Genomic DNA, 16,291 nt, shown 5'->3' with positions numbered 1-16,291 from the left:
ATTTTGTGCGCCTCTGCGAGCTTGCTACCAGCTAACATCTAGCCCAGAGGTACAAACCCATCACAGGTGAAAAAGGTGACAAACATACAAACCCATACATACACTGATCCAACAAATGACCTATTTTGGATTAAAAATGGCTATTTTCACATAAAGGTGACAAGTCTGCACCCCTGATCTAGCCTAACACAATGCAACCAAATTACAAATCAGTAGGCCTACACCTACGAAAATGCCGATATGCATTGCATGGCTGGCAGAATACTTCAGTAGAATTGGCAGAATAACAAGAAGTGCATCCCACATGCTGACAATAATTTTAGATCTGGCCATGTAGAAAAATGCCGCTATTCACAGGGGGAGCTGTTAAGTATCGTCAGGGCTAGCATGAAGGACCGGTCATAATATGTTACGGTGAGTTAGCATCATAAGTGAGCCTATTACGGTTAAGGGTTAAGGTTAGGGTTACGGACCAAGAATAGCCAGGCGCACCTGTGGATCAGACCAGCTAAGACCAGTCTGACCAGCTAATACCAGTCTGACCAGCTAATACCATCCTAACCAGCTCACGTTAATAGGAGGCTTTGGTTGACATTTCACAACGTAGCACTGTCCATATGCAATTCAACTCAACTTATTATTCGTATCTTTCCAGCTCTTTGGGATCTTTTGGAAATGAGTAGAATTTGCCATTCGTCTCATACCGATGGGAGCAATCTGGCGCAAAGCACAGCAGTTTTCTCATGAGTGACGTACATAAGCGCGCCCGGCTTTGTAGTACGTACATTTATGAAACGAATGGAGCAATTTCCAAAATTTGAAAAAAGTGAAATACTTTGAAATTCTCACAGTTAGTAGGTTATTACTGTAAAGACACTCACAAGTTTTTGTTTTGATAACTTCACCGAAATGGCTTTGTAGTAATTATTAGAAAATCCGGTCTATGGGAGTTTACATTGAAACTCCTCTCCGATAGGAACAAATCCGCTAGGGGCGCACGTTTTCATTTTCCCTCCCTATGGCTTACTCGTTAATATGACGCCAGAAAAGACCTATCCTGTAGGCTACGCTGTCGGCTCTCAAGAAAGGCGGTAGCTTCAGCTGGAGTGTTGAAATCATGTCTGGATCCGTTGTCTGTCACTCGAAGCATCGCAGGAAAAAGTAGACTCAAGACTGTAGGCCTACTGGTGCCCCACTTCCCTCAGTTGGGCCTTAATGGGAGATTCTAGCTGTTTCAGCACTGTAATCACTGTAGATGTGGATTTCGGAAGTAATGGATGCGGGCTATGACCGGGCGCGGTGGGCCGTTCTCTCCTCTGGATCGCCACTCTGTGCGCTCTGTCCTCGGTTGGAGCGCTAGGGAAGGCATCAGCACCAAATACCACACCTCCCAGGAAGGACTCAATGAACGGGGTCAGTTGTGTCCCTTCAGCCTTCTCTGACATGCTGGTCATACGGATGTTGCACATCCTGGATCTGTTCTCGAGGTCATCTGTCTTGAGCTGGATCTGTTCTCGAGGTCATCTGTCTTGAGCTTCAGCTGTTCGTCCTTCCTGACTGTAGCCTCCAATGTGGTCACTCTCCCTTGGAAGTCTGGACGTTTCTACATCTTCAATTGCCTGAACAACGCAAAAATGTCCAATAAATGTCGAATAATGAGTTCCTCCGGCTTGCTACCTCCTCCGCCATTGCCAAAACCGGAAGTCCCAGCCATCTCTTTCTCTAAGGCGTAACTATCACTGGTATCTGTTTATTTTCAAAGCCATTATTGGTAAACTTCCACCATACATCTCGTCTGTTGGACTGGAGCCTTGGCACCTACCAGATCTGATGATGATCAGCTTGTTTTCAGGTTTCCTCGAGTGCATTCTGAACATGGAAGGGCTGCTTTTTTTCCATGATGCTCCTTATACTTGTAATACCTTACAACCTCTGTGTGTGTGTGTGTGTGTGTGTGTGTTTGTGTGTTTGTGCGTGTCTGTGTGTGTGTGTGTGTGTGTGTGTGTGTGTGTGTGTGTGTGTGTGTGTGTGTGTGTGTGTGTGTGTGTGTGTGTGTGTGTGTGAGCGTGTCTGTGTGTGCGTGTGTGTGCGTGTCAGAATGTCTCATTGATTGATACATCTTCCTCTCTCTCCTGGACAGAGTGTCCACCAGGGACGTTTGGCTACGGCTGCCAGCAGCTGTGTGAGTGCATGAACAACGCTACCTGTGATTACGTGACTGGGACCTGCTACTGCAGCATTGGTTTCAAAGGCATCCGCTGTGACCAGGGTGAGAGGATAGAGACTGAGTGTGTGTGTGTGTGTGTGTGTGTGTGTGTGTGTGTGTGTGTGTGTGTGTGTGTGTGTGTGTGTGTGTGTGTGTGTGTGTGTGTGCCTGTGTGCCTGTGTGTGTTTGACTGTGTTAATAACATTTATCGGTCCTCATTTGTGCATTATTTTGTGTTGCCTGAATGTATTAACATTTGTGTTTGTGTGTGCGTGCGTGCGTGTGTGCGTGCATGTGTGTGTGTATGTGTGTCCACATGCGCTTCTCTTTCTGCCCCCAGCTGGGTTGATGATGGAGGAGTTGAACCCCTACACCAAGATCAGTCCGGCCCGGGCGTTGGAGCGCCAGTCTGTGGGCGCCGTCATGGGCATCATCCTCCTGCTGCTGCTCATCATGACCACGCTGGGCCTGGTGGTGTGGTACCGCCACAGCCAGCGCCAGAAGGGCCAGCACACGCCCAGCGTCTCCTATACGCCCGCCCCGGGCACCACAGGCACCGACTACTCCCTCTCCGGTGAGAACCCCCCCCCTTCCCGCTAACATTAACCTCAACACTAACTCATAACTCTTTCATTCCCTAACCAATTCTTTTTTATCACAAGAGACTTGCCATGCAGATATGGCGTTAGGTATGGTTGATGGTGATCATGTGTTTCGGATGGGAATTGACCCAACAGCCTTTGTGTTGCCATCACCATTCTCAGCTACATGTATCTATTTCTATGCGTCTCAGTTGTGATGAGGGGTGAATATTGGGGCATGGTGTGTGATTGCTGTATGGGGAGGACTTAAGGCAGCTTAAGACTCTTTGTGGTTCAAGATCCAAATAGTTGAGTGGAGGTTGGGATCGATGTACTCAGACCCAGCGTCTGTTTAATGAGACGTCATCCTTGTGAGTGTCTTCTTCCTTCAGCATTTCTCTTTCAGCCCCCAGAGTCTTTTACACGACCTAACCTTTAGTAAAAAACATTCTCTCTATAGCGAGGAATTGTCAATACCCTGGTGGAGGAGTGTTTGTGTGTGTGTGTGTGTGTGTGTGTTTGTGTATGTGTGTGCTTGCGTAAGGTCCTTCCTTGTGTGAATACACATTATGGATGTGTGTGCATGTTTGTCTGCTGGTGCACAGTGTATACTAAACACACGGTCTACATACATGAGCAAGTGCTCCCTCTGCTGGTGGCGTGCAGGGTTGCAGTGTACAGGCTTGCTCTCCTCTGCAGACTCCTCTCCTGGCCACTGCTTCTCCAACCCCAGCTACCTCACCCTGGGGCCCTGCAGCTACGCAGGCCACCACGCCACGCCTGAGAGGAACACTCCGGCCAAGGTAGGGTGGACACGGGGGGTATGTGTGTTTGGGAGACTGAAGTGTCAAAACGACTACAATATGCACATAATATTGTTTCCTGCCGTGTAGGCAGTTAGCATCTTATTGTGGTACTGTTCATGAGCTCAACACGAAAAATGAAAACGTTTTTCATTTTTATCAAGAGTAGACCTACAGTAAGTATGCTTTTCATTTGCATTGCAAGTAGTCTCCCTACATTTATACCAGACTTGAGTCAACATGCTGTTTCAATTCCCTTTGCTTGAGTGGTCAGTGTCAGGTTGGGTGGAGTACCCGTGTTTGGTTCCTGCCCATTGATTCTTTGTGCCAGACAAGACCAATCAAGCACAGATAATTGTTTCAAATCAAGTATTTGGAGCCACGTTCGTTCCATACAGTCATTATTATTCTTACTGTATAATCAAGGTCAAGCATTTCCCTTTGTTTTCTGATGTGTTTCAGTCAAAATCCTTGTGTTTTCCCCAGATGAAGACCCAGAGAAGGTACCGGAACAGCGCTCCAGAGTGGGGAGCCTACTGCAACCTGAATGAGTTAGGTCAGTCTGGCCTCCTAAACCGTCTCCTAGCTCCTACACCCTACCTCCTTCCTTCTACCTCCCACGGTCATGTCATGAGCAGCACCTGTCTGGTCAGTATTAAGTGCCTAGAGGTTCAGTACGGGCCCATGGAACCAGACCCCCTATATTAGAATGCAGTAACAGCTGTGTGTGTGGTCTCTGTACCTGTAGGTGTGTTCAGCCTGGACAGTAACAGCTGTGTGTGTGGTCTCTGTACCTGTAGGTGTGTTCAGCCTGGACAGTAACAGCTGTGTGTGTGGTCTCTGTACCTGTAGGTGTGTTCAGCCTGGACAGTAACAGCTGTGTGTGTGGTCTCTGTACCTGTAGGTGTGTTCAGCCTGGACAGTAACAGCTGTGTGTGTGTCTCTGTACCTGTAGGTGTGTTCAGCCTGGACAGTAACAGCTGTGTGTGTGTCTCTGTACCTGTAGGTGTGTTCAGCCTGGACAGTAACAGCTGTGTGTGTGTCTCTGTACCTGTAGGTGTGTTCAGCCTGGACAGTAACAGCTGTGTGTGTGTCTCTGTACCTGTAGGTGTGTTCAGCCTGGACAGTAACAGCTGTGTGTGTGTCTCTGTACCTGTAGGTGTGTTCAGCCTGGACAGGCGTTACAGCTGCCATGTGGAGCAGCGCTACAGAGGTATGATGCTCACTAGGCCTGGCCTTCCAGTCCCTCAGCCAATCCCCTCGCTCCATATGCACCTGTGGCCAATGACTGACAGCTTCAGTAATCTAATCAAATTTTGTCAGAATCACCCAGACATTTGAAACAATGTATTGTTAAACCTGTACATAATTCAAATGGCTAGAATAGTTAGGAATTACAATAAAGATGTGTATTGTGTTGACCCTGCACTGACGTGTGTGTTTATAAACCTATTTATGCCAGTGTTAACCTGTGTGTGTGTGTGTGTGTGTGTGTGTGTGTGTGTGTGTGTGTGTGTGTGTGTGTGTGTGTGTGTGTGTGTGGGTCTCTGCAGGGCAAGCCTACCCTCTGTTGCCTCCCTCCTCAGTGTGTGTTCCTTCAGCGCAGGTCTCACGTGCTCTGGTCCTCTCCTGCTCTTCCCTCATGAACACACCCTGAACCAGCACCCTGAACCAGCCCTACCGGAGCTCTGGTCCTCTCCTGCTCCTCCCTCTCACCCTGAACCAGCCCTACCGGAGCTCTGGTCCTCTCCTGCTCCTCCCTCTCACCCTGAACCAGCCCTACCGGAGCTCTGGTCCTCTCCTGCTCCTCCCTCTCACCCTGAACCAGCCCTACCGGAGCTCTGGTCCTCTCCTGCTCCTCCCTCTCACCCTGAACCAGCCCTACCGGAGCTCTGGTCCTCTCCTGCTCCTCCCTCTCACCCTGAACCAGCCCTACCGGAGCTCTGGTCCTCTCCTGCTCCTCCCTCTCACCCTGAACCAGCCCTACCGGAGCTCTGGTCCTCTCCTGCTCCTCCCTCTCACCCTGAACCAGCCCTACCGGAGCTCTGGTCCTCTCCTGCTCCTCCCTCTCACCCTGAACCAGCCCTACCGGAGCTCTGGTCCTCTCCTGCTCTTCCCTCTCACCCTGAACCAGCCCTACCGGAGCTCTGGTCCTCTCCTGCTCTTCCCTCATGAACACACCCTGAACCAGCCCTACCGGAGCTCTGGTCCTCTCCTGCTCCTCCCTCTCACCCTGAACCAGCCCTACCGGACCCTGAACCAGTCCTACCGGAGCTCTCTCCTGGGAGTTCCCCTATCAGCAGATCATCTGCTGTGTTTCCCATGCTAGCTTCCTCATCATCATTAAGGGATCTGCTAACTTCTGCTCCCTTGTATCGTGTTTCTGTGTTGTTGACTGTTTTTTTTCTTTCTCTCTTCCTCTCAACCCTCTCTGTTCCTCACATACTGCATTCGATTGCATTTTTTTCTAGGTATACGTTTTCTATCTGATCATAGGATAATAAGAATAGTTCAGTCACAAAGTCTCATTAATGTGTGTCTGTTTTGTGTCTGTGTGCGTTTGCGTGCGGGCGCATGTGTGTGTGGGTGGGTGCGTGTGTGTGAGTGTATGTGTGTGTGTGGGTGCATGTGTGTGTGCGTGCGTGTGTGTGTATGTGTCTCCCAGACCACATGAAGGGCTCTCTGTCCAGCACGTGCTCTCTGAACAGCGAGAACCCCTACGCCACCATCAGGGACCCCCCAGCCGGCCGGCCCGGCAAACACTCGGAGAGCAGCTACGTGGAGATGAAGTCCCCCGTCTGCCACCACCGCCGCCTGGACACGCCCTACAGCACCGCCGCCATCGTCACCAGCACCACCTCCAGCGCCTCCGCCACAGCCAAGAAGAACATCTATGACGTGGGTGAGTGAGAGGGGGACGTCTGGATGTCTTCTACATCTCTCTTTCTTGCTCCCTCTCTCGCTCTCTCCCATTCAGCTTTCTGCGTCTTTTTTCCTTCTAACCGATACTGTCTAAGACAGTCAACACACACACACACACACACACACACACGCTCACTCACTCACTCACTCACTCACTCACTCACTCACTCACTCACTCACTCACTCACTCACTCACTCACTCACTCACTCTCTCTTCATCCCCACCCTGTCTCTCCTCCCTCTCTCCCTGTCTCTCCTCCCTCTCTCCCCGTCTCTCCTCCCTCTCTCCCTGTCTCTCCTCCTTCTCACCCTGTCTCTCCTCCCTCTCTCCCTGTCTCTCTTCCCTCTCACCCTGTCTCTCCTCCCTCTCTCCCTGTCTCTCCTCCCTCTCTCCCTGTCTCTCTTCCCTCTCACCCTGTCTCTCCTCCCTCTCACCCTGTCTCTCCTCCCTCTCTCCCTGTCTCTCCTCCTTCTCACCCTGTCTCTCCTCCCTCTCTCCCTGTCTCTCTTCCCTCTCACCCTGTCTCTCCTCCCTCTCTCCCTGTCTCTCTTCCCTCTCACCCTGTCTCTCCTCCCTCTCACCCTGTCTCTCCTCCCTCTCACCCTGTCTCTCCTCCCTCTCTCCCTGTCTTCACAGAGCCCACAGTCAGTGTCCTGCACCGTTCTAACGGAGTGGTGGTTCCCACCTACCCCCCGAACCCCTACGACCTGCCCAGGAACAGCCACATCCCCGGCCACTATGACCTGCTGCCCCTGCGGTCCAGCCCCACACACAGCCCCAGCCCGCCCCTGCTGGGAAGCCCCGCCAGCTCCCTGCTGTAGAGCGCAGCCTGCTCCCTGCTCCCTGCTCCCTGCTCCCTGCTCCCTGCTCCCTGCTCCCTGCTGTAGAGCCCAGCCTGCTCCCTGCTCCCTGCTCCCTGCTCCCTGCTCCCTGCTCCCTGCTGTAGCAGCCTTCATTGTGGCCTGAGACTACCTAGTACCAGTGCAACACTTGTGCTATGAACAGAGATGTGTATGTATTCCATTTTTCGGGGGTCTCGAGAATTTTCAACATGGTGTGTCATGGGTGAGAACAGGTTTTGGAACTGCAATTGGGCAGAACTGTCTCTGGGTGGAGGAGGAACAAGCAGACCGATACAAACCTTCAGCCATGTGAAACTGGAGCTGTTATACAGTTGTATTATATCAAATCTTCCAGGACACTGTTCAGAACCGGAGGAGTGATGCAGCTCCCCCCTGTTTGCATCCTTGTTCATGAGAGTGGACATCCGGACACGGCTGCTCCTGTTCTTTTCTTTGTTGATATGACTGGTTCTATAAAGGTATAACGGAATGATGCATACTGCGCCAACAAAGAATGGACAGCATGGATGATCTGACAATAGAAGACAAAGACGATCCGATACATTCAACTCTAGATTTAAAACCAACATGAAACAAACATATTCATGTGCAGTTCTTTGGAACTGGACCACAAGAGCTGTGACTGCGCTGGCCAAGGAAAATGATATAAGGAAGAGATACAAAGCTTCAACCAGCACCATATGGGCATTAGGCTATATGTGAATAAGGACGTGGACTGTAGGAGGAGATCTTTGGGACCTGTAAGGAGTATAAACTAAACTGAGTTGATATCGCCAGCAACACAGCAAACCTTGTTGACATAATACTCCTCTGGAACCAACAAAAATGGGGTTAATCTCAATCCTCTGTTACCATTTGTGACAAAACCCTCTGAAAAAAGGCTTGATTGGCTATAGAACCATATTCAGCTCCGATAGGTTCTGTATACTGTATGTCAGAAAGAACATTAGGTTCATTTTCAGGACAGAAAGAACAGTTTAGGGTTAGTACAGGTACATTACGGTGCTGAACATTGTCTATTTGGAACCTTAAAGGAGTAGTTCAGAATTTTGGACATAGCGACTTACCCAGAATGTTGTTGATTGATGGAGAACATTTTCAACTGATTCCATGCTGCCTCTTGTTCGGGCGTTAGCGGCATGCTAATGCTAGCACCACAAAATGGCTAGCATTCAAAGAAAACTCACTTATAAACACTCCAAACAAGTAAGGATCGCCAGATAAACTAAACTCCTCATTAAAGTCCAACATATCCCTTTTGAACGTGGCCATTGTTGATAGTAAGAGAATAGTCCACTCTTCTGTTCCTTGTTATTGTCCAGACAATAGTGCCGGCTAGTTATGCATTGCTCCGCCTCCCTATTCACAGAGGGAAACATACTGTATAGGTCAGAACAAACAAAGGGGTTCAACGATAGACATCAAAAATGATGGTACAAAAACTCAAATGAGCCCCCGATAGACTGTCCTCATATTTGTATATATATTTATATCTGTTTTGGGTGCACTCTGGAGTGTTTAAGTGAGTTTTTTCTGAGTGCCAGCCTTTTCTACTGCATTGTGCTAGCATTAGCATGCCGCTAATGCTGGAAGGAGTGACAGCATGGAATCAGCTGACAATGTTCTCTGTCAATCAACAACAATATGGGTAAGTCATAAATGAGGCGTCCAAAATTCTGAACTACCCCGTTAAGATTTTCTATCTTTTTTCAGAAGGTTCTATTGTTACAAAGGGTTCTATAGCACCCTTTTGTTTTTAGAGTGTACATGAGAGGTGCAGGCAGTGTGGTAGAGGCCAACTAGCACAGTTTATGCGTTCAGTGCTCTTATGGAGGGAGAACAAGAGAGGAAGCAGCTTTACAGTATTCAGATACACTCACTGTCACTCCTCAAAGTGTGCACTTGTATTTTTACACTTTTTTATTTCATGTTTACATATTTAAGTTCCAAACTGGTCCATATTTTCTCTTGGGGAAAAAAAATCTTTTTGTATTTATGTGTATATAGTCAAGTAATGAATTCAATGTTTACTTTGCAGTAGTAATAGTGATTTCTGTTGTGTAAAGCTAATGTGAGTGCATGCCAAATTAAGAATCTATCGTAGTTTACTGAGTAACCTCATCTCATTTATATCATGGATGAGATGAAGGACTTTAACTGTTTAAGTCCCTCTATAATGAAGCAATAAACCACGAGAGGCCGTGTGTTATAGTGATTTTATAACAGCTAGGGGGCGTTGTTAGGCACGACGCGAAGCAGAGTGCTAAAACCCCCCTAGCTGTTATAAAATCACTATAACACATGGCCTCTCATGGTTTATTGCTTTTATACAACGGTTACTACATCTATTAGTGTAAAATAAACACACAGCAATGTAAAATATAAACATTTATTCAAAACGAAGCATCATTCCCTCAATTCCACCGTGCAAAATAGTTCCCCTAACAAAAGGGTTGCCAAGCAACAACAACAACTACAATGCATTGGATCAAATGGGAGGCGCATTAATACTGAAAATGGAATGATATGCGGTCCCAGGTGTGTGTTACAAAGTATTTTAACACGGCTTCCAGCCAATCAGAATCAAGAACCAGAACTAACCGTTGTAATCCTTATTTTACACTGACCTTTTTAACATGAGAAAATACTGTTGACATGCTTTACAGGAATTACGCCCAGATTAAAACAAGCCCTTAAACCCATGGAGATGATTGGCTGCTTCATCTACCGTAGGAACAGAAACCTTAAAAACCCATGGTAGAAACCTACATTGATAAGTAGTGTTGCCACTAAATACAGCTAAATTATGGACAATTGAAACTTGTGTGGACTCTTGAATACATGAAATGACTGTTGTTTTATATTTCAGTTTATTGCAATATGGAATGGACTATTAATGTCTGATTTGACTTGAACGTGTCAAGTCACCAACATGTTTTGAGAGACAGGACTGCTGTATTGAAGCTGGTTTGTGCCATTTGATGACTGTTTTCGCCCTCTCATCTGATTACCTTAAAGGAAAATGCTCGTTTTTGACAACCTGGACCTTATTTACGACATATTATAAGAAGTTTGACTCACCCAGATCACTTTTGTGTTGTTCGGAGGCCTGTAGAAGAAATTTAAAATCCAGCGCGAGCCAGTATATCCATGTAATGGCGGCGCACGGGGCAAAGGGAATGCAGTTTCTCAAAATCCATTTTCGGCCGCTAAACGGTTGTTTTCATCAATCAGATTGCATGAATCGACAGTTGATATTCCTCTACGCGAGCCATTCTTTCGGTTTTCAAATACGTGGTCTGTAGCCTCTGTAATATGATCTTTACACTGGCTATTCTCCCTCACATTCTCTGCGCTACGATCGGATTGTTGCTGACGAATGACGACGACAATATTCTCGGCACCAACTACGATCGTAGCGCAGAGAATGTGAGCCGGAGAATAGCAGGCTGCGCGCTGGCCTGTGCGCATGCGTGCTGGAGCAAGTGGGGGAGAGGCTTGTAAAGATCATATTACAGAGGCTACAGACCACGTATTTGAAAACCGAAAGAATGGCTCGCGTAGAGGAATATCAACTGTCGATTCATGCAATGTGATTGATGAAAACAACCGTTTAGCGGCCGAAAATGGATTTTGAGAAACTGCATTCCCTATGCCCCGTGCGCCGCCATTACATGGATATACTGGCTCGCGCTGGATTTTAAATTTCTTCTACAGGCCTCCGAACAACACAAAAGTGATCTGGGTGAGTCAAACTTCTTATAATATGTCGTAAATAAGGTCCAGGTTGTCAAAAACGAGCATTTTCCTTTAAGTAGTTCTTGTGCTCTTGTTGTGCAACAATATTTAGACATTTACTAAACAACATCTATCATTGTATTGCCTTTACCTAGTAAGTCAAACAAAAGCCTTTATTCTGCACAGCGGGCGAATTAGAACCAGTAGCTCACGAGTCACCCAATTGATCGTTTGTCATCTCGGCATTAACAACATAACATGCTGACAATCAGATGTAGAATGCCTTTTGAGACACTCCGGTTGTTTTGACATTTCTTTGACAGTATTTCTTTACTTGTTGATGTTCTCTAAATAAGGAAATCTTTCTGAATACTGTTATACCCTGGTTGTACCCAATGATGCTTATCTGTAACTGTTTAATGTCCGAAACTCAATAAACTTGCCATAGCTCAGGGGAGTAGTGTCATATTTCATTAAGAAAACTGACTGCTCTATCCTATGCAGTTATGCTGTTAGACTTGAAAATAATTATTTGTTTTACTGTTCCATTAGTCAGCCACCCACCAATTTTGCTGTGCATCTTCTACTGCCTGTTACTGAACCAATGATTAAGAGAGGGAGACCTTTTTCCAATTAAATACAACAGATGTTCAGATCTTTATGACTGGTGCGCTTTATTAAGATGAATTGATAACTTAAGATATAAACACAATTGTACAATTTATCAGTCTGTACAAAACATAAAACTGTCTTTTTCGACCACCCTCTCCCCCCTACAAACACATAACCATTTATTGAAATGACTTCTTTTTTTTTATACTTTTACACATTTATAATGGAATTACAATCAGTTACAGTGACAGCATTTCAAAAACAATTGTGAACCAAAACACAGTTCATAAAAAAACAATGGAGGTATATGAGAAAAGATTTTAAATCATTTTTCAAAACAAACAAGGAATCACTTTTCTATAGTTCCACAGACTGCTAGCAAGTTGTACGAGGGCACAGACCGGCAGTGCCATCTGTTGAACAACGCCATTGGTATTGCCAGCCGGCCTCACACACTCATGAGCTTCCTACCTGCTTCTAAATCAGACTTGGCCCAAATAGTAATTGAAATCCTTTCACATACTCAAGCTGTACTCCCTATTGAGCTTGTCTGTCTGTTACAGCGCAGCTACCGGAATAGTCCCAACAGTGCAGTCTCAGGTACCCCAGGCTGGCTCAAGCACACACTAAATATTCAAATTCTATTTGACCCAGGTGTGTTTTAAACATACACACACTCAATGGGGTTTGGGCGTTTGTATATCCGCCAAAACACATACTACCATAACACACTTGATAGCCTACTGATACAATCTGGAAGTTCCTACAGAACACACACTCGTGTCTTTTTTTTTTTTTTTGCAAGGCTTCCATCATAGGTCAATGACTGGTCATGGTGACTATGCGGTTTAGCCCACTGTGTAGACTAGCATGTTTTCTATCTGCAGTATCCACATGTGGATTGTCAGGTACATCTAGTCTACGTCTCGACTGTAACACGCACTAATAGAACTCTGCCTGGGCACGGCCTTATGGGTAGAGATGAGATGCGTGGGGGAACACATGGAAGAGGCCTCAGCACGTTGCATAAATACTAATGATGCTAGCCAGCTACATAAGGCATAATGACATTACTGGGACCGGAGAGAGAACAAAGCCATGCACCTTGTTGAAGTGAGAGGCAGCTTGGTGTACAGAGGATTTATGTGACTGTGACACTGGGTGCAGTGACTGAAGCTTTTGGCATCGTCACCCCCCTTAGTTCTAGTTGGTAAGAGTGGAGAATAGTGAAGTGTTCATTAGCCAGAAGGGTTTTGGACTGAGATGAGTGGTTGAGGAGGCACTGTGAAACAATTTCTGGGCTCTTGTCCCCTAGACAATACTGTAGGTTTGAATGAATTGGACAGGTGTAAACAAGGTGACTTCTGTTAAACAGAGCCTATAGGAGGCCAAAGTGAAGCCATCATCTTGCTTATCTCCATCCAATTTCTTCATACCTCCCATCAGAATGTAGGGTGAAGCACCTAAGGATTACTTCTGGACACGGCCCCAGTCTATGCCAAAGTTAGAGGGAGAAAGGGGCGTGGCCTAACAGAGGGCATTCACAGCTGCGTTTATTAGCTGCGTCCAGCAGCTCTATAGCTCGCTCTGTCAGTCCACAAAAATGTAAAAGGGCAATTCTGCTGTTGTCCACACCGCTGCAGCTACTAATGCACTAATTAGACCAGAGGAGAAGATTCAGCCAGATTGAAAATGCTTGTAGCCTACTCAGCTCGTCAGCGGTCGCAGCAATTGCAAGTTTGCGCTCGTTTTCATTCACATTTTGGCTTTGATCAGAAGCGTTGAATTGTTGTTTCTTTAGCTACAGTTGTAGTAACCACAATCCCATTCAGACACCCAATAGAACACCATGTTCCTTATTAAAAAGGTTGCATTCCAACTCCAATGATCCCTGGTGCAACTCTTTTCTCAGGTTCAGTCAACAGTGGTCACATTCCAAAACTAACCAGTGAGACATGATGCATTGCCAGAGTGCAAACATACTGAGTGAATAATATTCTTGAATAAAACTATAGGAATGCAAGTCTATAATACGACCTTGATTTGATTGATATCCAATCCCCATCATTCCTATTTCAATATACAGATGGAATTAGATATAAAACCAACGCATTCTCTGAAATCTGCTGAAGCATAGAATATATTTTTGCCCTTTGAAACTAAAATAATTAATATTACTAGTGATACCTCAAATTAATTGGATGATGGACCAAAAGTCATTGTCATACAGTACTTTTGATCAATGTTGAAAGAGGGAATGCCAATGGGTGATTTAACTGACTATCCATAAGCGACCAAAATGCCTTAAATTTAGAGAAAACCCAATAGCCTCAAAATCAAACTAACATTACTAGTGACTGTGTAAGTATGCGACAGCTCTATTGAAAATATGCATCAGACCAACATTATGAGAGTCTTGCTCTAAAATGTTGAGGAGCCAAGTTCAATTTACATTCACTAAAGTGAAGCGGTCTATTAAGCGATCTAGGCCACATCAGTGTTCCATATTCAGTCAGTTTGCATCTTCCCCCCATTTAAAACATGCAACGCAGCCCAGTGCCATTCTAAACATGCAATGCTGGCCCAAACTTGCCACATACCGTAAAGAAAGTGACAAATGTTAAAAAGCCGCTGCTGCCCTTTGCTACATGCTAATAACATTATGCCCTTTTCGGTAGCGCCGATTTAAGCTCATGTTCTCATTTTCAAATCAATAGTGGAACACTACTGCAAGACACTGTCATACACTTCTACACTGTGCTTGATACATCCAAATGTTTAAAAACAGTACATTGCACTAAAAAGGGGGGGGCTAGCCTAAAGACGAGAGGGAGTTTGTAAATAGGTAATACACTTCAGAGCAACTTCGGTGTGCTTTAAATACATACGCATTAGTAAATATGATACAATAGATAGTCGATTAAAAAAGGAAACAGGTAAATCAAAGAACACAAATTTGAAAAAAAAAGAAGAGGAAGAAAGAGGGGAAATTAATCACATTCATTCATGAAGACATTTCTGAGGACATGTCAGCGCATCTACAGTCAGGAACTCTACAGAGAGAAGAAACGCCTACTGCCGCCAGATGGTGTCTTCCCAGATTCTGTCATTTTTAAGGGTGGAGAGGAGGGGGGTTAAACTACGTGTGTTGGAGCCATGAAGCCTTGAGGCTACGCAGCCCCCCCTACAACCATCATGGCAGTCTTTCGGGGAGAGGAGGGTGTGTGAGGAGGACGTAGGGGAGACAGAAGGAGGAGAACCCTAGCAGGTATATAGGGGGAGGGGGTGAGGAGGACGTAGGGGAGACAGAAGGAGGAGAACCCTAGCAGGTATCTAGGGGGAGGGGGTGAGGAGGACGTAGGGGAGACAGAAGGAGGAGAACCCTAGCAGGTATATAGGGGGAGGGGGTGGGGAGGACGTAGGGGAGACAGAAGGAGGAGAACCCTAGCAGGTATCTAGGGGGAGGGGGTGAGGAGGACGTAGGGGAGACAGAAGGAGGAGAACCCTAGCAGGTATATAGGGGGAGGGGGTGGGGAGGACATAGGGGAGACAGAAGGAGGAGAACCCTAGCAGGTATATAGGGGGAGGGGGGGAGACAGAAGGAGGAGAACCCTAGCAGGTATATAGGGGGAGGGGGTTGAGACAGAAGGAGGAGAACCCTAGCAGGTATATAGGGGGAGGGGGGGAGACAGAAGGAGGAGAACCCTAGCAGGTATATAGGGGGAGGGGGGGAGACAGAAGGAGGAGAACCCTAGCAGGTATATAGGGGGAGGGGGTTGAGACAGAAGGAGGAGAACCCTAGCAGGTATATAGGGGGAGGGGGGGAGACAGAAGGAGGAGAACCCTAGCAGGTATATAGGGGGAGGGGGGGAGACAGAAGGAGGAGAACCCTAGCAGGTATATAGGGGGAGGGGGGTGAGACAGAAGGAGGAGAACCCTAGCAGGTATATAGGGGGAGGGGGGGAGACAGAAGGAGGAGAACCCTAGCAGGTATATAGGGGGAGGGGGGGAGACAGAAGGAGGAGAACCCTAGCAGGTATCTAGGGGGAGGGGGTGAGGAGGACGTAGGGGAGACAGAAGGAGGAGAACCCTAGCAGGTATATAGGGGGAGGGGGTTGAGACAGAAGGAGGAGAACCCTAGCAGGTATATAGGGGGAGGGGGGGAGACAGAAGGAGGAGAACCCTAGCAGGTATATAGGGGGAGGGGGGGAGACAGAAGGAGGAGAACCCTAGCAGGTATATAGGGGGAGGGGGGGAGACAGAAGGAGGAGAACCCTAGCAGGTATATAGGGGGAGGGGGTGAGGAGGACGTAGGGGAGACAGAAGGAGGAGAACCCTAGCAGGTATATAGGTGGAGGGGGGTGAGACAGAAGGAGGAGAACCCTAGCAGGTATATAGGTGGAGGGGGGTGAGACAGAAGGAGGAGAACCCTAGCAGGTATATAGGTGGAGGGGGGTGAGACAGAAGGAGGAGAACCCTAGCAGGTATATAGGGGGAGGGGGGTGAGACAGAAGGAGGAGAACCCTAGCAGGTATATAGGGGGAGGGGGGGGAGACAGAAGGAGG

At 47.1% G+C, this 16,291-nt stretch overlaps 1 protein-coding gene across 1 annotated transcript in view; it reads left to right on the top strand.

The window, feature by feature from the left end:
* The window catches only part of LOC311308204 (uncharacterized protein), a gene marked incomplete at its 3' end in the record, with an annotated part of 205,907 nt that extends 198,573 nt beyond the window's left edge, over positions 1-7,334 (top strand). The window contains exons 18-24 of the mRNA XM_084437142.1: positions 2,141-2,269; positions 2,547-2,780; positions 3,454-3,590; positions 4,077-4,146; positions 4,750-4,803; positions 6,256-6,492; positions 7,150-7,334. Coding sequence (XP_084293268.1) covers positions 2,141-2,269; positions 2,547-2,780; positions 3,454-3,590; positions 4,077-4,146; positions 4,750-4,803; positions 6,256-6,492; positions 7,150-7,334 — 1,046 coding nt within the window. The remainder of the gene's footprint in view (positions 1-2,140; positions 2,270-2,546; positions 2,781-3,453; positions 3,591-4,076; positions 4,147-4,749; positions 4,804-6,255; positions 6,493-7,149) is intronic.
* Positions 7,335-16,291: the final 8,957 nt, after the last annotated feature.

This window comes from Borostomias antarcticus (assembly GCF_949987555.1).
Source record: "Borostomias antarcticus genome assembly, chromosome: 4".
NCBI classification, from domain to species: domain Eukaryota; kingdom Metazoa; phylum Chordata; class Actinopteri; order Stomiiformes; family Stomiidae; genus Borostomias; species Borostomias antarcticus.
Note: the sequence above shows the minus strand (reverse complement) of the source record. Positions and strands in the feature narration are given on the sequence as shown.